The sequence below is a fragment of the Leishmania martiniquensis genome, chromosome 10 (genome assembly GCF_017916325.1).
Source record: "Leishmania martiniquensis isolate LSCM1 chromosome 10, whole genome shotgun sequence".
Classification (NCBI taxonomy): domain Eukaryota; phylum Euglenozoa; class Kinetoplastea; order Trypanosomatida; family Trypanosomatidae; genus Leishmania; species Leishmania martiniquensis.
The window spans coordinates 487,501-510,514 of NC_090145.1; the positions used below are offsets into that span (position 1 = coordinate 487,501).

Sequence of the window (23,014 nt, forward strand, 5' to 3'; positions counted from 1 at the left end):
TGTATGTACAGCAACAATGCGGAGGGGCGGGAGCTGGAGAGCGCTCGCGGAGCTGCTCCGAACACACATTCGTCTCAGCCTTCACCACCCTACCGTTGCTGTAGGCGCACAAGAGGGTTGCCGCGGCAACGGCGACGCAGAAAAAGGTGGCGAAGGGCTCAGTGCTATGAAACCGCGAAAGCTGCTAAAGCGCTGTCGACGAGGCGGCGACCCCAACAACCGTCGGCGGAAGCTGGTATCTCCGACGGTCCACCTCACGCGCCACCTTGCGCTGGCGAGCTCGGCATACTGGCAAGACATCGCGCAATGCGGCACCAATGAGGCTGTCTGTCATGCACAGAAGCGGTGCGTTAGCAGATGCCTTCTGCTGATGCGGATAGAAAACGGCGGCAGAGAGCGGCGACGGCGCGGCTCTTCCAGCCCTCGCCAAAATCTGTGCGGCACCTGCCTCTCTCACGGCTGACGCTGAGGCGTAATCCGTTGTGTACGCTCGGGCGCTGCTTTCGCTGGCCCCTGCGAGCGCAGAGGACGACGACTGCTGCTGCTGCTGTCCCCGGCAAGAGCCCGACGGGCACGGGCACGGGTGATAGTGATAGACAGCGGCAAAGGGGGCACGCGCTGCGGCGGCCGGGGCCCACATGCGTTTGACGTCCCGCCAGACAGCCGCCGAGCTCCGCGACGGAGGACGCGGCTGCGGATGCGCGCGCCGGCTCACCATACCGCTGCTGGCGGGGAGCTCATTCGAGGCCGCAGCGGCCTTGGCGGTTGCGCCTCGGCAGTCGTCGTGGTCTGTGACACGTCGATGTGCCGCGTTGCAGCCTCCCGCGCTCACAGGCCGCTGCACCAAGGCGCTAACAGGACGCTTGATGCCCCCGCCATCACAGTCGCCGCGCGTATCTGCGACGCCGGCGTTGCGCGGGGAGTGCCTTGACGTTCGCCGCAGTTGTTTCGGCTGCCGCGCCGTACTGCTGCTGTTGTACCTGTAGCGACTGCTCCGCGGCGTGCCGGTGCCGTGCTCAGGAATGGTGCTGCTGATACCCTCCATGGAGCGATGGTGGCAGTGAAGGTGATGGCGATGTCTGCGATGACCATCTGGGTGGCTATGATGGGCATCGGCTGCAGCCGTGGTAGCACCGGCACCGCGGCTGCGGCGCCGTGCCACACGCCAGTGAAAGCCGTTGCTGCTCTGCAGGAAGATCCGCTCAGCGATGTGGGAGCGCTGTTGATGACGGGAGTACGCAGGCGAGGCTGCGTCAGGAGCTGCGCAGTCGTCCCCGGTACGCATCCTAGCACCTCCGTCCTCTCGCACAGCGCGCACGCCCCTCTCACGTGATGGCGATGACCCGGCGGACGATGCGGGAGTGGTGGTGGTCATGGTGGTGCCACTGCTTTCCCTGCACAGGGCTTCCTGCTGCTCGCGGCTTCCGCGGCGCCGGTGCTTTTCCTCTGTTGCCGGCGCCACCTCTGCCTTGCTTCGGTGGGCGTCATCGACATCGCCGGGGCGTGTGGCGACTGCACCGCTGGACGAAGTGGAGAAGATGATAGGTGGCGTCTTTACTGCTGTACCGCCGACAGCCGTGACGACTGTCCCGGCGACGGCGTGCGCGCCCATCAATGGTGGTGGCAGCGGCCCTGCGGCCGAAATGCCACCACCGGCTCCGACCGTCCCACGTGCGTCCATCAGCAGTGCGTCGGCGAAGGCCTCCACCGGAGAGGACTGTGGGCCCATTAGCACCGCCGCGTCTGTGTGCCTCTGCGGGAGCGCCGCCTCAGTCGGCTCAGGTGCAGGTGGGACAGACCTGGTAAGAGAGTTCACTATGAGTGGAGACGCTTGCGGTGGCAAGCGCTGGCCATCTTCCCCCTTTGGCGCCACAGCCGGCCGCTGCTGCTGGCTGAGACGCCTTGAGCTGCTGTTAGTGGCACTGTGTCGCGCATCTGTTTCCCGCAGTCGCTCCAGCTGCAGTGTGCGCCGGCGATGGCTGCTGCGCCTCGGCGCGTCTATAAGCCCCACGGCTGGTACTCGCGCCGGTGTGGCTGCCGACAGACCGGCAGCGTCAGCACTGCGACTACGGCTGGCACTCGCTTGTCGGGAGCCGCCGCGGTCGCTCGACGGCGCTGCTGCTGCGGCTGTCGATAGCGTCACTGGATGCAGCGGCTTCTGCGAGTGAGCGCAGCGCTGTTGCTTTTCCGAGGACGCGGCCGTGCTGGTGGTAGCGGAGGACGAGGTGTCGCCGTACATCGTGTCGACACTGTACATGCCGCGGCCGTCAACGCGGCGCTGCCGCATCGTTTGCAGCATCATCGCGAGTGGTGGGCTTCGGTCGCGTCTGTCCTCCATCGAGGCACCGACGCCCGTGCGCTGTCGCGGTGGTGTCGCGGTAGTCGCCGGCACAGAAATTATTGTCGCCCTCCGTTGTGCGGCTACCATCCCCTCCTTCCGCTGCTTGCGCTGCCGTCGAAGTACTTCGCGGTGCTGACGCTGCTGATGCTCCAGCTGCATGAGATAGCCTTGGTACTCGACGAGAGAGGCTGGAATGGGAGAAGAGGAGGGCGGTGGTGGCGGCGGTTGAGGCTGTTGCTGCTGCTGCAACGGTGGGTGATGCGTAACGGAAATGCCTGCCCCAGCGGGGATGCTGAGCCCGCTGACTTCATGTGGTGGCAATGATAGAAGAGTGCCACTGGTAGCCTGGGAGCTCGACTGCCATGGGCCAAGAGACAACTGTGATGCAGCGTCGGGGGTGTTCGCATGGTGATCTTCGACGGATGCCACCGCCACCTGCGCATGCCGAGCACGGTGTAATGGTTGCTGCGACTGCTGCTGGCGAAGGGTCGTGTGCATCGCGGCCTCACCCTCGAGCCATGTGTGCTTCGCTCGCTCGATAGACTCGAGGCGCATTGCCGGATTAGCCTTCTCGACGGGGGCGGTGAGGCGGCGGTGCAGGCTTGCCGCCGATGGAGCTGCCACCGTCTGCTCAGCGCCGATCCGCACCCGCGGCACACTCTCTGTCGTGCTGGCCTCAGATGAAAGCGGCACCCCCCTCTCCTGCAGCTGCAGTTTCTGGAGGCGAACGATGTCCTCGAGGTCTTGCTGAATCGCCAGGAGGTAGTGAGATGAGGTGAGGCTGGACGAGTGACTACTGCTGATGCGGCTGCGGGTTTCCCCGCCGTCATCGGCGTCCTTGTCGAGGAGGCTACGTGGGACGGAGGACGAGGGGAGCGGCACCGCCGAAGTTGGTGCAGCCGTCGAGTGCTGCATCCAAAGGGGAGGCGGCGGTTGGAGAGCGACGGCAGCCGTGCCTATGAAGCGCTTATGCTCCGCTTGGCAACGTCCGATCGTGCTCAAGGAAGCCACTTCCGCAGGACGCCGCACATGCCCTGCGCGGTCGCTGCCGCTGCTGCTTCTACTGGAGGTGGCCACCACGTGGCTAAGGCGCGGATCGAGGGGGTTCCTGTCGCTGGCCGCAGTTTCGCCAGTGGCGTAGCTGCACTGAAGCCGCGTCGGAGGCGCCACCTCGGCGTGTTCGCCGTGATCGAGCCCCGCGGGGGGAGGTGGAGGAATGTGAAGTGCACTGCTCATCCGTAATGGAGCCTCGCTTTCTTCACCAGAGGCAAACTGTAGGGCCCAAGGGTAAGAGGGGGCACAGACAGCCGGCGATTTTCCCAGAGGGTAAGGGGGAGGGGGGAGGAGAGGAGAGGAGAGGGAGCGCCGCTGCGGCTGGTCTCTGTGCTCGTGCGTGTGGGGACGCAGACAGAGGTGCGGCTATCGGCCGAGGGAGAGAGCGGAGAGGTAGGTGGGGCCGTCTGCAGTGTGTGTACGTGTGTGTGTGTGGGCGGCAGACGCGTGCGCACCAACGACACGGACACAAACAGCCGCACCAGAGCGAGCGAAGGGCGTTACACGGTATGTGGGTGAGGGTGAGGGTGGTGGTGGGGAGGTGCCGTCGCATTCTGGACAGATACGGGGTGGCCGTGACGGTGGTCGCTTTAACATATTTTCTTCGCTTTACAGCCGCTCGCCTACTCCGTCTGGTTCAGAGATGCACGCAGAAGCCCCATCGGCTCGGCTTGCACGGAGAGGTCTTGTCAGTGCGTGAGGGCGTGAATGCGCATGCTTGTGGCGGAGTGAACTCGATATGCACGCACCTCTGCCCACCCTTGCACACCAGCGTGCGCATCTGCTCGCATGCACAGACACTCAGACAGAGAAACGAATGGAGATGAGATCGAACATGAGAGAAGGGGTGGTGGTGGTGGAAGAGACACACAGAGCGCAAGGACGAGATAGAGGAGGCCCCCTCCCCCCTTTTTCTTTTTTCAAACCCAAGGGCAGCCCATAGCCGAGGCAGGAGCGCGGCGTTATCGAACAGAGAGCAGTCGCGGATGCGCGCATCGAGTGGAGGAGGAGGGGGAGGGGAGGCAGACATGCCAGCGGAAGGGGGGCCGGAGCATACATGTAGCGCACCTGCACCAGCCACGCTCCACCCACACCGACTGCGAGGCAGAACGCTTTCTTCCTCGTGAGCGATGCGCTCCGCGATGGGGAATGCACAGCTTTGCCCACCCACCCGCGCCATCTTCGACACCACCAGCCACCTCTGCTCGCTGCCGGCCGACTTGCCTCGACTCCTTTTCCTTCGCTCACTAATGGGGACGGGCTTGTTACAGGTCCGCGTAGACCTTGGAGAGGGCCTGCTCGAGCTTCTTGTGACCTTCCGTGCCTGGCTTGCCGCCCTGCGTCACTTTCAGGAGGCGCATCTTGAACACAAGAGCTGCGTTAGGCGGAATGACGCCACCGGCGCCGCGCGCTCCGTACGCGAGCTCCGGTGGTAGGTAGACCTCCCACTCCTCTCCCTCCACCATGTACTGAAGGGCCTCGGTCCACCCCTTGATCACCTGGTTCGGCGAAAACGTGGCGGGGTGGCCGCGATCCATGGAGCTGTCAAACACCTTGCCGCTCGTCAGGGAGCCGTGGTAGTGTACCGAGCAGGGGTCCGACAGCGTTGGCGACTTTTTGGAAGCCGCGTCCATCACCTTCGTCAGAATCGCGAAGCGCATGCCGCTCGGCAGTTTGTGCACGTTGGGCTTCGCATCCACGCCCGCCATGAATGCTTGGTCCGCAGCGTTCATCTGCTTTGGCATGCGAAGAGAAGGGAGCAGATGAGAAGTGGTGGCCACGTGCCGATCGCGTGTCTTGCTCTGTGTGCGTGCGTGTGTGTGGATGGGTGTATGTGTGCGCACACAGCTGCTGTCACTGAGGTGTTGGTGGTGGTGATGGGTGGGCAAACGGAATCTCTTCGCGTTTCCTGCGCATGGCGTGGGGAAAAAAATTGACGCGCCGTCAGTATATACGCGTGAGTGGCAGTGGGAGGAAGAGAGGAGGGGATGGGTGGGGGGGCGCGTGAGCGAGGAGTCTTCTCCTGCTCTTCCTCTGGTCACGGGCGCGTGCTGCCGTGCACCATCGCTGATCCAGCGCGTGCGCGCATGTCGACCCGCACGCGAGCATGCGTCATGATAACGTCTGTGGTGCTGCCGTTGACGCTCTCTAGATGGATGTTGCGACGGAATGCTGTCGATACCGCCCCTCTTCCGCCTTGCCTTCTTCCCCTTCCCTCGGCAAGAAAGAGGGCAACCGAGGAGTGGCGCGGGACAGGAGGGAGTTGGACGAGATGAGACGTTGGCCGAAGAGAAGCGCGCAGCATCGGGTGTGCTTGACTCTACATAAGAAGTAAATAAAGTGCAAAGGCAAAGGGGTGGGGGGAGGCAGGGCCGCCGCCTGCAGGTGCCGCGGAGAGCTGGATGGGTGGGAAAGGCGGTGGCCGATACACACACACACACACACATACACGCACAGAGCGATGACAGAGCCGCGAGGGGGAGGGGGGCAACACATGCAGCTGCTCTATGACCGAATACAGACCAGACAAGAGCGCGACAGAAGCAAAAAAGGGGGCATTGGGTGCCATGCGTGTGGGCGCGTGTGAGTGGATGTCAGAGAGGCTGAGGTGTGTCCCACCTTACTCGCCGTACAGGGCTGCCCATTTCAATACGCCCGCGTCTATATCGAAGGCGCGACTGGGCTGAGCTCCACCATCTCCCGGGGTTGTAGCGTCCGGGCTGCACAGGTAGTTGTAGAGCTGCACCCGCTCCACGTGCTGCTGCTCCTCAATGTACTGGCGCTCAAGCACACACAGGAGATCCAGCTCGGTGAACTGATCCTGCCAAACCAGCTGCCACACTTCTTCCCACTCGCGCCGCTTGCGCGCGCACTGGGCCACAGCGGCAGCACGATGGCGCCGCTCGCGCTGCGCCGCGAACCTGCGCCACGCCTGCTGGAGACGGCGCGCCGCCGAGCCCAGGAACGCTAACGTGGCCGCTGCATCCGCCTCTGTAGCGGCGGTGCGCTGCCGCGTCTGGTGCCGGCGCACGGCGCGCTGCAGCACAATGGCTGCGGCGTCTTCTCGCATCTCGCGAGCTGCGGTGGTGTGCACCGCGAGTTTTTCTGCCAGTATCATTCGCCGCCGCCGCTGCACCAGGGCTGCAGAGGCGTGCTCTCGGAGGAGAGCATGCAGGAGGCTGATGGCGCGCCGGCGCTGTGTTTCGAGGGCCTGAGCTGCGGCGAGCTGTCTCGCCTGCCCCGCCATGCGCATCCGGGCCACTTCTGCCCTGACCAAAGCGCCGCGGCCGGCCGCTTGAATCAAGAAAAGGTTCTCCATGAAGGTGCGCCCTCGGCGAGCCTTGAGGCGGCGCACGAGCAGCTGCGCCTGCGCACTGCGGCCAAAGCACTGGAGAAGGCGGAGGACCTCGTAGGTGAGCGCCTCGCTCGCCAGCCTCTCCTGCTGCACTGTGCGGCGCAGCTGGCGCAGATAGCGGAGCTGGTGTCCTGCGGCGTAGCGTCGCCAGGCTCGCTGTATGCACAACGCCGACGTGCGCAGCTGCCGAGCGCGCCTTACCGCCAACTCCAGGCGACGACGTTCGACTGTACGACGCCAGCCCGCCGCAATGCGTTGCGCCGCCTCTTCCCTGCTCTCTTCCAGTGCCAACACCTCGCGGCGAAGGCGATCCTGACGCCTGGCGTACTCCTGCAGCACAATCGTCAGCACCGTCGTGGCGGCGTCGAGGCGCCGGCGGCGCTCGATCGCCTCTGCTTTTCGGGTCACGCGTAGCTGCGCCACACGACGGCGTGCTTGCATGCCGCGCACACGCCTTTGGATCGTAGCCGCCGCGTAGGCCTGTCGCTCTGCCTCTGCCTGGAGGCGCTGCTGCTCCGCTACCTCTGCCGTGCGGCGGCGCCAGTACGCCTTCTCGACCACCACACGGCGCCACCACTGCTGCACCTTGACGGCAACGATTGCATACAATTGCAGCTGCGCGTCGTGGGCGATACTGAGCTCCTTGCACAAGCGGCGACGCTCACGCTGCCTTTGGAGCCAAAGCCGCACGGCACGAGTCAGCCGCAGGGCGGCGGAAACTTCTCGTTGCTCTTGCTCTCGCCGCTGCTTGTCGACTGCGGCGCGCGTATGCAGAGTTGCTATGCGCCTGCGCTGCTCCAGCACACACGCCAGATAGCCGTCGATCGCAAGCGCGGCTGCCTTCTGGATGGTGTAGACGTGCCGATAAAGGGCCTGACGACGGGCGCGCAGGATCTCCCGCGCCTTGGCCGCGCGCCATGCCATCTGAATTGTCAGCGCCGCCGTCGCGCGCCGCTCGTTAAGTTCCACGTAGTAGCTGATGATCTCGCGCTGGAACCGCGCATTGCGCTCTGGCAGCGTCTCCTCTTCCTCCTCGTCGACGTCGGTGCCGGCATCATCAACGGGCTGCGCGTGTGGTGCATGTTCTTCCTTGGGCCGCATACTGCTGCTGAAGCTGCTCATGAAGGACGAGTTGTGATACTGGCCGGCGGTGACGACAGAGTCGGCCATTGAAGACGCTGACGCACCAACAGCTTTCTCGTCAGTAGCACCGCCGCCAACGCCGCTACCGCTGCTATGCTGTTGCACAGCCTTGCTCTCGATGGTGGGGACACCTTCCACGGCAGCAGCGAGCGTCAGCGGCCCATCCTCATAGAGCTTGTCTTGCTGAGGTACTTGCACAGCTTCCGGTTGCTGTTGCTGCTGCTTCGGTTGGAGCAAGCCTGACGAGTGGGCGCCGCTTACTGGGAGCCCTACGGAGAAGTCGCGATCGCGTTTCCACCGCCGACGCGCTTGGCTGTCGGAGTCGACCCCGGAGTTGAGGGTGGTGGCGGACTCCGTCGGCTTAGCGGCCATGGCAGAAAGCAGCAGCGTCGCCGTCGAGGTCGGTGGGTTCCCTTTGCTGTCTCTGAGGCGCCGCGGTGGTTTCTTCTTCGCCTTGGCCGCCGCCGCGGCGGAGGCATCGTCCTCGCTGCTGGGAAGCGGCATCGCATCCTTCACGGAGCTGTGCAGCGTAAACGCATCTTCCGGCCGCTGCAGCCGGTAGCAGTGCCGCAGCGATTGGCCGCCGGCCGACTTTACCGCTGACAGCCACGATTGCGGCGGCGAGAGACGAAGCCGATTGGTGGCGCAGTCAGCTGCGGCTGCAGAAGCGGCCGCGGGGGACGCGAAGGACAAGGAGAAGGTGTACCCCGAAGAAGGGGCTCGCCCGCTACTGTGGGCACGTGCAGTTACTACTCCCGTTCCTGAGGACTGCGACGATGGCCCAGACCACGACAGTAGCGGAGGCGACTGCGGCGGCCGCATCGGGCAAAGAGGGTGTGTGGCGACGGCCGGTGGGGGGCGCGGGGGTGCCAGTCGCGTCCCCTCAGGGGCAGAGCGCGGCGACGCCTGCTGCGGTGGCCGCAGTGCAGCTGTCGACACCGGTGGAAGAGGTGGCAAGCGGGCGCGAATGACAAGAGGCAGTGGCAGATTGCTGCCGCTGAGGGTTGCCGTGGGGCTATGGTGCGCGCCCGGTAAGGCTGCCGCACACGCGTGCATGTGCGATGCCGGTGCAGGCGCTGTGGGCTGCTGCTCGCTACTGGAAGCCACGGCTGAGTTCGGCAGCAACGCAGCTGCTGCCTCAACCACTGGATGCGCATCACCCAGCACTTGCCGCCCAAGCGAGTAGGCCTCCATCCAGCAACGCAGCTCCCTCGACTGCGCGCCCGATACGAGCGCCTCCGGACCACTGCGACGGCGAGCATTCGCGCAGCCCTGCAGTAGCAGTACTCCGGGCAACAGCGCGCGCGCCACAGCCGAGGTGGAACAGATCGCGCGCAGCGCCCGTTCCGCCTTCCCGCATTGTTTGCCCACCTCTGCGGAGGCGAGAGGGCCGCTGCCCACGTCGAGCATACCGCCGCGAGAGGCGCCGGCACCTGCTGCCGCTACGACAGCCGATGCCGTGGTCAGCCACAAGAGCTGCACTTCATTGCAGGCACCGTGCTCGAGGCTCATTTCTGCTTGTATATCAGATAGGAAGTCTTCATCAAACTGCTGCAGCAGGGGGGTAGCTCTCGGTGCTGCAGAGCTGCCTGCACTGCCATACGCGCTGTCCTGCTGCTGCTGGAGCAACGGCACTGAAGACGACCCTGCAAGGACGGCGCTCACGTAACGGGCCAAGTGCGCCTCCCACTTGAACAGCAGCTCCGTGAACTGACGCGCCGACGTCAACGCCGACATCACCGCTGTCGCAGGCGCCGCCGTGGTGGAAGGCACTGACTGCACGCTCGAGCCTTCGCTATGCTGCCGCTTCATGATGCACGAAGCGCGCCAAAGCCACACCAGCAACATCGTGGCGGCATACGGGTACGAATAAGGAGCGGTGCCGTTTGCAGTGACCTCGGCAGGCAGCCCTCTCGCCCACATGCGCTTCTCGTGCGCCGCGAGCATGGGAGGCGCACGCGGAAGCTGCAGCATGGCCAGCGCCACCGCCACCGCTGGTGGCGGTAGCGGAACATTCTCGGCTGCAGATGCCTTCAAGTCATCTCCGCTGCCTCCGCCCGCCCCGCCGGCTGCCACCACACAACAGATATCGCGAAGTGCCACTACGAGGAGGTCGAGGTCACGCTGCAGCTCCCAGCGGCGGCGCAACAGCAAAGCTACCTGCACAAGATCGGACAGGGACGTCATGAGACCGGCCACAGCAGGCGCGGCGCTACCTCGCTTCGTGGAGGAGGCCGCGGTGCCTTCAGCACTGGCGCTGTTGCCGTCTGCAGCAGATGCAGCGTCTTGCCGCGGTGGGGCTGCTGCCGCAACACCCACACCGCCGACGATCTGTTTCTCCGGCTGCGTCGCCAAGAGGGCCTGCCAGTCCGCTGGAAGACCGGTCACGAGCACGGAGAGCGCGCTTGCCAGGCGCCTTGCTGCACTGGGTGAGGCGGCGGTGTTGCTGCCATCGAGTTGCAGCAGCGCCTGCATCGCCAAGCACCTCTGCAGCAGCGACTCCGCGGCCGCGGCGGCTGTGCTGTCTTGCTTGAATAGGGCGCCGTCGTTGGGCTGTACCTTAGCTGTGCCTGTTGCGGTCACGAGTGCGCCTAACGCGCTGTTCAGGTACGCCGCTGCCTCGTCGACGAGCTGCGCAACGTGGGCGTGTACGTCGTACAGCACCCCGTAAGCGGGCTTGATGAGATCCACGTCGGCTTGACCGCACGGCTTCGGCCGTGACGGTGGCCGTTGGGATCGCGGCGCGAGAAGAGCGTTTGCAGAGGGGGTCAGACCCCCTGGCACTGCGGAGTGACGCTGTAACGGCTGCATGGTGCCACAGCCCACACGCTGATATGTATATATATATATTATGTATACACTTCTTACGGGTAGAGACCCCCTTTGTGCGCTCCCCACCCAACCCGCGCGCGAACCACAAAGTGCTCAGGATCAGAAGGCTGTGAGGGGGCGATCGATGCCATCAGCCCCGAGAGAGCTCCCGTTGCGGCAACAGCCCGTAGCAGTGGTGCGCAACCACGTCCTGCGGATGAGGGTGGGCAGATGGAGAGAGAGCGAGAGCGAGAGCTAGAGAGAGGGGGAAGAGGGGGGCCGCCGTGATGGGTACGAAAGGACCGATGGATGGGATGTGGGCTGGAGACGCCGAGCTCAGGAAGAGGTAATGGGGTAGGGAGGGAGCGGAGGAGGGCGGTGTGGATGCAGAGGGAGGAGGATAGTGCATGCCTCGAGCAAGAGCAAGCCAGCGGCCTTTTTTTTTTGCACCGGAGTAGGTGGCATAAGTGAGCGTAGCTAGGCCGCCACCTGCATTCATCTGTGGACATACACCCACACGCAGTCGAGTCGTCCGTCAGAAATGCCCCATTGCCGGCCACCTTGGTGCAGTCACGGGCCGTGCGTTGATGCGTCGGCCCGAGACTGTAATACATGGGTGGGGTGGGGCGATGACTTAAAAGCGAGAAGGGGCAGCTGCCGTTCGGCACACACACACATAGAAACACACACACACACACAAGCACACCGCGAGCCTCCGCGTTCATTTTTTTTTTGCGTCTCTCAAACTTTTCGCACTTGATTTTTTCATGCACTCTGCCTCCCCCGTCGACCTAACCGCGTACTTCGTCAAGTAACAGGGCCGCGTCCCGTTCCGATAGGGAGAGAGGGAGGGAGAGGGAGACGTTGCCGCAAGCAAACAAACCGAAAAAGACTCAGCCCAAAGCACATCGGCCACAGACACCATAACCATACCCGACAGAGAGGCACAGAGAGAGAAAAGGGCAGACGCACGCGCAGGGGAGGAATAGGCAGCGATGCGCACCAAACAGCCCCCCACCCCCTCATCACCCACACACCCACAGAAAGGTAAGCAGAAGAAAAGGGGGAGAGGGAAGGGGAAGGCGAGCGCGCGCGCACGCACGGCCCCGTGCCTGAGGATACCTTCTCCTCCCCCCTGTCTTTCTTCTCCCGTCTGCAGAGAGCAGAAACAGAAGTCGATGAAGCAAAAAAAAAGATGCGGATGGGCACACACACACACAGACACAGACGAAGAGCGGCTGCGTAGAAGAAGGACACAGAAGGGGGAGGGCGGGATAGCGTAGGCAGCGGAGGCTGCGAGGGAGCGCACGGGCGGCTGCGGGAGGGGGAGAGGGAGAGGAGGAGTAGTTGCTCAGCGCGGCAACGATCTGCGTGAGCCAACAACGATTCATGTAAAGAAGCGCTGCCCTCTTTCCCAAGGGAGCCGAGGCGACGACCGCAACTGCCGACACCACGACCAAATACCCCTCTCATCATTTTTTCTCTTCTGTTCGCACCCAGCCCGCCCCCCGTCTTCCCTTGCCATCCGTTCTCTGGTGGCGCATAGTTGCTGCCGTCCTTCTCTTTGTCGGCGAAGCTGTGCGGCGGCACTTCGCTGCTTCATCACCTTCCGTCTTTTCTTGGCTACTCTCCGCTTTGTTCGTTAGTTTCACCACAGACGCAGACATGCGTGTGGTGCTTTCGTTTACCATTTTCACCGGCCCCCCTCCCCTTTCAGCTTTGAATCTCTGCCCCGTCCGTTATGCGCGCTACTCGTGCGCGTGGATGCCCCCCTCCCCTCCCCCCACTGCCACCAACGGTGCGACGAGGGCGCGTGCGTTACATACAAACGCATACACGCACGCAGAAGAACCGAGCAGAAGGGGGGAGGGGGAAGAGAGAGGAAGAGGGGGAGGAAAGGGGCAACGTGAGGCAGCGACAAGAGCGAGAGGAAGAGGGGCTTCGTGGGGAGAAGTCAGACGACACACACAGACACACACACAGGGAAAGAGAGACGCTCGCAGCCTATCTGCGATTTGGTGCCGTTGCCGTTGTCCCGCCCTCAACAGCAGCCGCCGCTCTTCTTCTTCGCCTCCGGGTTCTCGCCGGGGTTCATGTTCACCGTCCTGCCGTGCTTTGGCGCCGCGCGGTCCGTCTCTCGGGTCTGCGGGGTGACGACAACGTCGAAGACAGACTTGGCAAGCCACTCGAAGGCCTTGTCCACGTTTGTCTTCTCCAGTGCAGACGTCTCGAGAAAGGAGAGGCCGTTCTCACGCGCAAAGCGATCCGCCACTTCCTTCTTCACCACACGCAGGTGCTCTAGATCGCACTTGTTACCAACCAGGAAGATGCAGCAGGTCACTGGCACAAAGACGCGCAGCTCCTGCAGCCACGTTGGGATTGAGTCGAAGGAGGTCTGGTTGGTGATGTCGTACACGAGCATGGCGCCCTTCGCACCGTGGTAGATGGAGCGCGAGATGGCGCGGAAGCGCTCCTGACCTGCCGTATCCCATATCTGAACCTTGGCATCGCGGCCCTCGACCTTCACGCTTTTCGTCATGAACTCGACGCCGATAGTGGACGGGGTCTCTTGACTGAACTCGTTCGTCGTGTACCGTGTCATGAGGTTCGACTTGCCCACGCCGCTGTCGCCGATGAGGACGATCTTAAAGCTGAGGTTCGTCTCCTCCATCTTGCCGCCTTGTCTTTACGCTGCCGGGCCGATGCGTGCTGAATGACGACGACGATTTGCCGATGGCGCTACACCTCCGAACTACACCCGACGACGCGTAGAAAAAAAAAGAAGAAGCGTTCGCGGGGGAGGCGCACCACTGAGTGTGGATGCGGCAGCGGGAAATGTATTGCCGCGTGCCTCTCACTGTGACTAGAAGAGGCGGTGGATGAGTGGTGTGAAAGGGACGCGGGTGGCAGTCGCGTCTGTGATAGAAAGCACACAGGATACGATGAGGAGAGCCGATGAGTATGTATGTGTGTGTGTGTGTGTATGCGTACGTATCGTGGTGGTGGTGGCGGGCGGTGATGGTGCGCAGAGCGAAAAAAAGAAGAAGCGGAGAGAGCGATCGGGAAAAAGGGTCAGCAACGCGGTAGCTGCGAGAGTGGCACGCGAGTGATCGGGTTGTTGCGAAGTTATGTGTGTCGAAGAGAGGAGAGAGGGAGGGAGAGACGGGGCCAGCTCCGGCAGCAAAGGAGGCTAGCGGGGCAATAGGGAGAGCATGCATACATGAGATAGAGAGGCCTCCGAAGGCTTACAGGCCGCGACCCCGTACGGCAAGGGAAAGGTGCGATGGCGCTGCCCAGTGCGTTAGCCACAACGCAGTCGCCCTTCGTATGAACGCTCGGCTACACACAACTGGCTCGCTCTCCCGGTGCGTGTGCGTGCGCAGGGAGGGGGTTGCTGCGAACGAGTGTGACGCAAAAGTTGGCGAGAAGGGAGGTGGGGCGCCCAGGAGTGCATCGCCGACCATCACCCCGACCCCCCCCCCCCATGTCTCCTTCTTCCCCATCCACCAGTCACCGACTGGCACACAGAGAGGGACGTATAACCGTACGTGTGCGTGCGATGATCTCTTGCGTTCCGTCATCGCCTGATTTGGTGCCTTAGGATGATGGAGAGGTCCCCGCGAGACGCCTCGACAGACGCGCAGACAGGAGAGCCGGCCGACTCGCATGTTTACCACTGGGCTCAACCTCTCGCTAATATATATTTTTTTACGTTCCCTTTTTCTTTTCTGCCACCGCACCTTTTGTTCACAGACAACGGAGAGAGTACAATCGAAGAAGACAAGCGAACCACCGCGCCGCCGACACCGGCCCGCAACACAGAGACAAAAAAAGAGGGAGGTGGTGGCGGAGGAGCACGCGCTCGCCTGCACGGATCTCAAGCGCAACAACCAAGGAAGCAAGCAAGAAGGGGGACGGATGAGGAGACGGTGGCGGCGAGTCCGCCATTCAACAACAACAGCAATAGAAAGGCACAGAAAAAGAGGAATGATTCCGAGAGTAGAGGGGGTGGGGGAGGAGGGCGTAGCGATCGCGTACGCAGGAGAGACAGAGAGCGTGTGTGCGTGTCGGGAGGTGGAAGGTGGTGGACAGTGACTCAAGTCGTTGGGTGGTGGTGGTGGTGGGGCCCATTCGATCGTTGGCGAGGACACCATGTGAGTTGCGGATTGGCGCGCGCCCCCTCGAGGAGGCTGTTCCTCCTCCGTGCACGCCTAGTTGAACGAGCATCGCCTATGCGACTCGAGCTGCTGTTTGAGCAACAGCCATCATGGCTGACTCGACCCATCTTCCTGCCTCTCCTCCTGCGCAGGCCCTTCTGCTCTCTCCACCCCTCCCCCTGTGAGGTGTCTGCGCACGCAGCTTCCTGCACCTTTTTTTTCTGCGTGCTCCTACCGCAGCTGTTTCTTTAGTTGCTGATGCCCATCTCCACGAAGCGCTCGCCGTACGTCTTCGACTTGACGCGGGCCAGCAGTACCGTCTGCACGTCAAAGAGCGCGACGACGTAGATGAACATGTTGATGAAGGCCGCAGCGAACAGCAAGGCGTTGCTCTTGCACTGCGCCACCGGCTCACCGAGGCGACCAATCGTCACGTTCTGGTTGTCATCATTCAGTATGGAGCCGATACTGCCAATGCCGGTGTAGTTGCCTGTAAAGTGCAGCGAGCCGGCGGCATTGCAGTCGGCCACGACCGGCGCCGCCAACCCCATCGAGTGGGCCACCAAGAACACTGTCGTGAGCATCAGGAAGGTGACGCCGTAAAGGAGGCGGTACGCCTTTCGGGGCACAAAGTGCAGGATGAGGTACCCAATGACGGAGGCGATCGACAAGAAGATGCCCAGGAAGTGCGCGAATCCTGACTTGCTGAAGCTCTTCGCCTGTGTGGTCACCACGCCAGCGCCGATGACGTACAGCAGCGTCATGAATGCCATCGAAATGGCGAGGATCAGCGAAAAGAATTTCCGCAGAAAGCCCAAAAATGTGTCGCAGACGGACGCGCACGACATCTTTGCGGTCTTTTTCGTTTCTGTCTCGTCGGTGCGGCGATCTCGCACGATATGTGCCCCTCCCTCCAGCAGAGAGAGGAGAGGAGAGGGGTGAGAGGGAGTCGAAAAGGCCGTGCGCTGCGCTGCGCTGCCGAGAGAGAGAGAAAGCGATGCAAATATGCGCGCGAGGGCGTTTCGAAGCCGAGAAATGACCGAAAAAGACAAAATAAAGGAAGAAAGGGGCGTGTGCTTATGCGTGTGTGTGTGTGTGTTGGTGGGGGGTGAGGGGAGCGCGCACAATGGTGGCGGTGTTCCTCTGTGAGCTTTGCGTGCACGATTTCGAGGGTCATGAAGTGGTTAGATGGCAATGAAGGACAAGGGAGGGAGAAGCGGTGACGGGTGATTGTGTATATATATGTGTGTATGAGTGAGGGAGGGGCGATGGCAATGGCCCTGCTGCGTTTCCTTCTCGTTTTGCTTGCGCGTGATCGCCACAATACCGCCAGCGTGAGACTCAATTTCCACGCATCGCTTATTGGCTGCTGCGAGTTTCTGTGCGGTCGGAGAGCTGAACAGTTCTTTGGCGCCGGTGGGTGTAAAAGTGCTCAAAATGTTTCACACGTCACAGCACACGACAACCGCAGGCACACACACACAAACACACACACATGCATATATACGTATATATATGTATGTATGCTCACACGCATATCTACACTCAAAGATGGACTGCGGCGATGCTGTCGAGCCCTCCCTTTTTTTACGCGAAAAGAAGTTTTCCACACACACAAAAAAGGAGTGTTGCCCCCCTTTTTACCACCGTAGCGCCGCACCTGACGAAACGGCACTGCTGCAGCCCTGCAACGTGACCATCCCCTCGTGCACGACCAGTGTACACTTGTTCTTGAACTCCATTCCACAGAGCTCACGAACGGCATACCCGTCCATAATCGCATCATCGTACCCGTCGCGCCGCACCCGCTCCTTCGTCACACCATTGGTGCACGCCCAGTTCTCCACGTCCAGGGAGTAGTAAGGGTAGCGTGCGGTGGCGTCCGTTGCGGCCATGCAGCAGCAGTGCTGCGTAAAGTTGTCCCAGCTGTCGTACCCAGCTAGCTCATATAGTACCGTGCTATCGGCTCTCCGCACTCCGCTCATAAATGCCCGGTCCACAGTGCGCAGCATGCCGCACAGAACGAGGACTAGCGCGATGGTTGAGACGATGCCAAGCACAATGAAGAGAAAGCTCAGCACGCGCCCCACTGCCTCGTTGATCTCGTAGTCGATGTAGCGCTGCACCGCCGCGAGCTGCTCGAGGTGCTCCCAGTAAGACGTTTTCAGCCTCTCACGGAGGAGATGGAGGCAGCGGAGCTGCTGAATGAGGGGGTCTGCGGCGGCCGCAGAGTGCCGTTGCGCGGGTGGGTGAGGGCTGTCTTTCAGGCCGGGCTCAAACGTAGGCCTGACTCGATGCGACTCCGGAGACAGACGGCGGTCGACACTTGCCCGCTTCTCGACCATCACCCGCGCCTTCCCCTTCGACCGGTCGCCATTAGGCTTGTGGTGAGGGGTTTGGGGCTGCGTGCGCCGTCGCGCCGCGCCCTCGCCTGGGGCGGCAGACATCACTGCTGGGACGGACACCGGCGAGGAGGAGCTGCGACTGTGGCGAACGATGAAGTCGTCGACGGCCATATGCTGCAGCGACGTCGGGCAGTCGGCAGGGAAGGGATCTGACGAGCGAGACAGGCTGGACTTGCGGGACAGGCCGCCTGCGATGAGCGAGAGGAGCTTAGAGGGCTGCCGACTGAACGCAGGTGGCATGCTGGGTGACGGCGGCACATTAGAGTCCCCATTTCTCTGCGAAGTCTGCCTGCCACAGTCAAGCGATTGCCCCATATGACGTCGCTGACGCTTAGACTTGCCGCCGCCGCGCCCGTGCGGCGACCTGGACGTCGATCCCCTGCGCCACGGCAGAAGGCGCGCCCGCCAGCCCTTGCTGGCACGTTGAGACTGCCGCTGCCACTGACTCTCCGTGCTCCGTGAACATGGCATCGCTTGCGTGTCCGCGTGCCTCGAGGAGGAGTCGGCGCTGCTACTGCTGCTTCTAGTGGAGCTGTTGCTGCCCCTGAAAGCATGACTCATTGCCCGCCGCCTTGTGGCTGCGTCGTTCTCGTCGTCCGTGGCGGCTTCGTAGAGTAGTTCCGTCAGCATGGGCCCCCAGTGCTCTAACCAGTGCACCGTGCATGCAAGTCCGGCCGTTGGGCCGCAGTCTGCCTCGCTCCTCGTGAGCGTCGAGGCGTCCACATCGGCCGACGAATCGCTTTGACAGCCGTGACTGTCCTCCTCATCGGCGCGGCGCTCGCCGCTGCCTCCTTTGCATCTGCCACATCGGCTGACTGAGCCCAGTTGGCCCGTCCCCATGTCAAGCGGCAGAGGTGGCATTCCCCCGCTGCACTCTTGTCGATGAACCATTGCAGCGGCCTGGCGCTCGCTGGCGGCCGCGCGCAGTGGGTTCGGTGCTGGTGGGCGGCGAGAGCCCATCGCGAGCGAGAAAGATCTCCATGGGTTACACGCGGGAGGCGAGACGAAGTCAGAAGCGTTACCCTGCTTGCGGTACTGCAACATGGTCGCACCGTCACCGCCATGCGCGTCATCAGAAGCACTGCGCTGCTGTGACGCAAGCTGAGCGTAGTACTGCCTTTGCAGCGATGACATGGCGCTCTGCGATGGAGATCTGGCGTTGCAGAACAAGCTCCACGGCGGCATACTTCCTGCCACATCGACGACGCCGAGCATCGCATCGGTTGTGTTTCCCCAGAACGCCCTACGGGCGGCCTCGTGGCGTTGCCACTGCCACTGACGCCCGGTGTAGAGCTGCTCGAGCCCGCCCTTCGTGGCGTTTCGGGCGCAGGCCTGGCGCCGAATGTAAACCTCGGCGAAGCTGAGCACCGCACCCAAACCGCCGCTTCTTCCACTGCCGTTGCCAGATACGCGGGCATTACCGCAACCATCACACGAGAGGCAGCGCAGCGTCCTGCTCAGCGCCCGCTGCAGGCGATTGAGTACTGTCATGCGACTGGACGAGGGTGCTCCGCCGTCGCTGTGATGCGCATCATCGCCTGAGAGGGGTTCATCTTGCTGCCTCGGCAGCGTCACAGACGCAGCTGCCGCCGTATTGCCCAACGACATGTGAGATGAAGTGGCGGTCAGCGACGATGGCGAGTTCCCTTTCTGCGTCTCACCCACCAACGGTGTCTTCTGCCATGGCAGCTGCGCATCCGTCAGGAGGTGAGTCAGAGAGGTGGACACGCGCCGCGTCACCTCTGCAGAGTAACGGATACCCGCGGCGTGATCCTTGGTGGTGGTGCGGCGCCGGCGCCCGTTGGCGAGGCGGAGGCGAGGCAGCACCTTTGCGAACCACAACGTCGCACGCGTGTACTGCACAAAATAGAGAGATGGAATAAACTCGGCTGCGGACTCCCGCGCGTACTCACTGGTGGCGGCGCCCGGCGCCGCTTCCGCGTCAAGGCTGCCTCTCCGACGTTGACTGCTCTCGAGTGAGATGACGGAGCGCCGATGCTGCAAAGGCGACAGCAACGCGGCCAGGCCGCCACCGCCGCCGTAAACGGTGCGGGGCGAGCACGCCTCGTGCGACAGTGGAAGTGGCTGCACCTCGTCCGGTGTTGCCAGCGTTGCCGGCGCACACACGTGGGGGGAGGAGAGATTCACTTTGGGCGTGAGGGCCCTACTGCCCGAGGCACGCAGCGATCCCTCCGGTGACAGCCCAAGCAGGCGACTCCCGGAGAGAGAGCCCGAAAAAGCTGATTTTCGCCGGTGCTGCTGCGGACCACTGCTCGACGGTAATGCCGGCGCTTCTTGGCCGCCGCCGCACACGCTTTGCGGCGGCGACGCCGCCTTCACGGCCGCTGAGGGGGTCAGCGCAGGGGGGCAGTTGCAGGGCGAAGCTGCAGCGCCTCTGCTCGCGTCCCCCCGCGCGGCGCTGGTGCACTGCTGAAGTGGCTGTGGCGAGGCTCGTTGAGGCTGCAGTGGCCTCTCAGACACGCGGCCTGCTAACTGGGCAGAGTACGTACCACTGCCATGATCGCGAGCGGTTACGGCGGCAGCACTCGCCGCTGGTGTCCGCCTAGCGCTCTGGAAGAGCGGTGCCAGGCTCATGATGGAGAAGACTGCTTCGGCAAGCGCCAAGAGACGCGGCTGCCGTTCTTGAGACTTGAGGGAGGGCTCTGCTTCTGCAGGTGTGGGTGCGTCACTATCGCGATCACCAACGCCAACCAGGCCGTCGCTCCGCTTGTCGTCCCTGCCAACACCGCCGTGGCGCCATCGGTGGCGGCGGCCGATGAGCAGGAACGGTGCCGCCACCGCCTCAACAGCGAGCAAGCCGAACATCCTGAGAGAGCCCCATGACGTCCGCCTCTGGAGGAGCTCCGGCAGTTCCTGATGGGTATGGGAGCTGCGCGACACTTGCAGAGAGGCTCGGGTCGAGGCCGCCATCGTGGGGGCATTGGGGCCGGTCGGCACCTCTACGGCCGCCGTGAAAGTCGGCGTTGCCCTCCGAGGACACGTGGGAGCACAGATGTGACTCGGTGAAGGCCGCTGCACGTACTCGGAGGAGGAGGAGGAAAGCGGCGGGGATGCGCGTCCCTCAACTGCCGGCTTCCGATGATGCATCATTGGGGTGGTGGTGCTCGACGCCGTGACTGCGGATGTATGGCACAGTGAGTTGCCAGTGGGGTTGCTCTGTTGCGGGGGCACGACGACAGGCGCACCTGCGGAGGCTGCACTGCCTGCTGCGGCTGCCCACGTCAAAGGTCTTTGGTGGCAGGCGACCAGTCTCTGTGCACCGTAGTCGGGGCCGCATCGCCGCGCTTCTTCGTCGCCGCTGTCCTTCCCCGGACCCGTCGCGGCGTCTGTCCGCTCAGGAGGCGGCTGACTCCTGACACTAGAGTCGAGCCCAGCCTCGCTGTCAGAAGCCACTTTCGTCTCTGTAGCATCGACTTCGCCGTCGCGCGGCTCCGGCGGCGGTGGATTGCTGCCCTGTCCTTGCTGCCAGCACCCGTCTGACACCGCGTAGGCCGCTGTCACCCCCTGCATGAGTCGCTTCTCCAGGAGTCTCTTCCAGCGACGCTCCTCACGCAGCGAGCGTGCCGTGCCAACCACCAGCGCCGCTATAGGCACGCAGATGAGCGCCACGGGAAGGAGTATCCACACGACGAGTGGGACGGCAGTGGAGCCGAGCTGCCAGGCGACGAGGAAGACGGCGCTGCACAGGGCCACCATCGCTTGCAGTGCGGGGAAGTAGACAGCTTCGGTCGGCCGAGAGAACGGCTGGAGGTACACCGCGCAGCCCAGCGCGATGAGCGGGACCGCCATGAAGAACAGCATGCCGACCCAAGCAGTTTGCTGCTGTTGCCCGCGCTGCATCACGCAGCCAACGATGCCAAGGACAATCTTCTGCAACAGGAAGGAGAGCCGGTAGAAGCGGAACTGCGGCTTGTAGGCGCGGTAGGCGAAGGCGGCGCTATTGGACGAGGAGAGGACCTTTTGGAAGTACAGTTCCTCGGAGGTGAAGACGTCGTGGTAGCGCCGCTCGAGCGGGTACACATCCTGCAGCACACGCACCCCGTACTGCGCAATGTAAAGCTGCAGGTAGGGCAAGAACAGTATGTAGAAGGTGAAGATCAGAATGCCACTCGCCATGTAAAAGCTATCCATGCGTTCGCAGGGCACACGGAGGTCATAGACCAGCCGAGACTGCCGCTGTGGCTCGGCGCAGATGCTGTGCCGGAAGGCGGTCGGGCACTTTTGTGTAAAGTTGTGAAAGCTGCACGGCAAGCACCCGACCGGCGAGCCGTTGAGGATGTCCCCCGTGTCGTTTCCACTCTTCGTGTCGCCCACCCGCGGAAAGAGGGAGGCGGGGTGCGGCATTTTCGACCCGGCCTCGCAGGTGAGCGGCCTGCAATAGATGATCGCGATAAAGTTGGTGACGACACTAATGTACAGAAAAGAGGCCAGCATCATGACGAGGCTAAGCGCGTGGAGGTAGAGAGCCCCACTGCACGCATACAGATACCGGCGCCCTTTCGAGAACATGCTCATGATCCAGTACAGCGTTGCGGCGACGAAGAAGACGGTCATGATGCCTCCCAGTACCCTGAACACAACACTGCGCTGCATAGAATCGATCGCTCTAATCGGTATCGCGCCGAGCAGCACAAGGCTGCCCACCAACAGTACCAACACCAACAGGCTCTGCCACAGTACATCCTCGATGTCGAGGTGGGCAATCAGGTACTCGCGGCGCTTGGCGTGCACCCGCTCCGCCGCCACGTCGACAAGGTTGATCCCCTGGCGGTCCACCACCTGCTGCGTGATGTGTCGGCTCTCCTGCCGCTGCCGCTCCTCGTCGATGAGCCGCTCCAGCTCCACCGCATCCCAGCGCAGCCTTCGCAGACGTGCGCGCCCGATGCTCAGAAGACCCACGGCCAGAAGCAGCACAAAGAGGGGCAACCCAACGCCGCTGAGGATGCCGAGGGTCGACCTGGGCGGCAGCTCCGAGACACCAGCGGAGAGGGCGGCTCCATTGTCAAGCAAGATGAAGCCGAAGAGAAACATGAAGAGGGTGGACAGGAGGCACAAAAACCACGCGTAGGCAGGTTTGCCGTACACGAGCAGCAAGCCGAGGGTCGACAGCGCTAGGGGGCCGATGATGGCAACGCAGACGTATTGCAGCCGAATGTCCAGCGGGAGCCACTCCGGCAATTCGACTCGGAGGGGGTTGATGTACCGCTGCACCTCCTTGATGTTGTGGGCCGTGTCTAGCAGCGCATACCGAAAGAATTCGACCGGTCCAATGTAGAAGGACGGGAGGGCCTCAGGCGACAGCTTCAGTAGCAGCGTGAGGTACTGAATGTACGTGGCTGTCATATCCACTACGTCGAAGAACATTTTGGAGAGCGACGACGGCGCTTGCGCGCGTGTCTCTGTGTGTGTGAATGTGTAGTGTTGGTGTGTGTGTGTGTTGGGGGGGGGGAGGGGGAGTGTAGCCGAGAAAAGGATGCCCGACGAGATGTTGGAACGTGCCCGTGGCGGCGTGTGCTGCTGCGCCTGCGTGCAACAGAGAGGGAGGGGAGAAAGCTGAGGACTGAGGTAGTGGTCTACGCAAAGACGCAGTCGACCGTCACTGCACGATCTCAGCAAGCAACGTAAAAGGAGAGGGCGTACACTGAAAAAAATATATGCATATATATATATATATATTATATGTTTGTACGTACATCTATTTAGGTATACATAGAAACGCACACGCAAC

The 23,014-nt window shown here is 62.7% G+C and overlaps 6 protein-coding genes across 6 annotated transcripts; all 6 read right to left on the reverse strand.

Annotated features, from left to right (window-relative positions):
• Positions 1-184: 184 nt before the first annotated feature.
• On the reverse strand, positions 185-3,577 carry LSCM1_07086 (uncharacterized protein; the record flags this gene model as incomplete). Its single annotated transcript, XM_067324474.1, has 1 exon — positions 185-3,577. The coding sequence occupies one exon, from the start codon at positions 3,575-3,577 to the stop codon at positions 185-187; it is 3,393 nt and encodes a 1,130-aa protein (XP_067180678.1).
• A 1,082-nt stretch (positions 3,578-4,659) lies between these two features.
• Positions 4,660-5,127, reverse strand: LSCM1_07087 (uncharacterized protein; the record flags this gene model as incomplete). Its single annotated transcript, XM_067324475.1, has 1 exon — positions 4,660-5,127. The coding sequence occupies one exon, from the start codon at positions 5,125-5,127 to the stop codon at positions 4,660-4,662; it is 468 nt and encodes a 155-aa protein (XP_067180679.1).
• An 887-nt stretch (positions 5,128-6,014) lies between these two features.
• LSCM1_07088 (uncharacterized protein) lies at positions 6,015-10,703 on the reverse strand (the record flags this gene model as incomplete). Its single annotated transcript, XM_067324476.1, has 1 exon — positions 6,015-10,703. The coding sequence occupies one exon, from the start codon at positions 10,701-10,703 to the stop codon at positions 6,015-6,017; it is 4,689 nt and encodes a 1,562-aa protein (XP_067180680.1).
• A 2,041-nt stretch (positions 10,704-12,744) lies between these two features.
• LSCM1_07089 (uncharacterized protein) lies at positions 12,745-13,374 on the reverse strand (the record flags this gene model as incomplete). Its single annotated transcript, XM_067324477.1, has 1 exon — positions 12,745-13,374. The coding sequence occupies one exon, from the start codon at positions 13,372-13,374 to the stop codon at positions 12,745-12,747; it is 630 nt and encodes a 209-aa protein (XP_067180681.1).
• A 1,734-nt stretch (positions 13,375-15,108) lies between these two features.
• Positions 15,109-15,708, reverse strand: LSCM1_07090 (uncharacterized protein; the record flags this gene model as incomplete). Its single annotated transcript, XM_067324478.1, has 1 exon — positions 15,109-15,708. The coding sequence occupies one exon, from the start codon at positions 15,706-15,708 to the stop codon at positions 15,109-15,111; it is 600 nt and encodes a 199-aa protein (XP_067180682.1).
• A 792-nt stretch (positions 15,709-16,500) lies between these two features.
• LSCM1_07091 (uncharacterized protein) lies at positions 16,501-22,650 on the reverse strand (the record flags this gene model as incomplete). The annotated part of the gene is made up of 1 exon (XM_067324479.1): positions 16,501-22,650. One exon carries the CDS (start codon positions 22,648-22,650, stop codon positions 16,501-16,503), a length of 6,150 nt encoding a protein of 2,049 aa, XP_067180683.1.
• Positions 22,651-23,014: the final 364 nt, after the last annotated feature.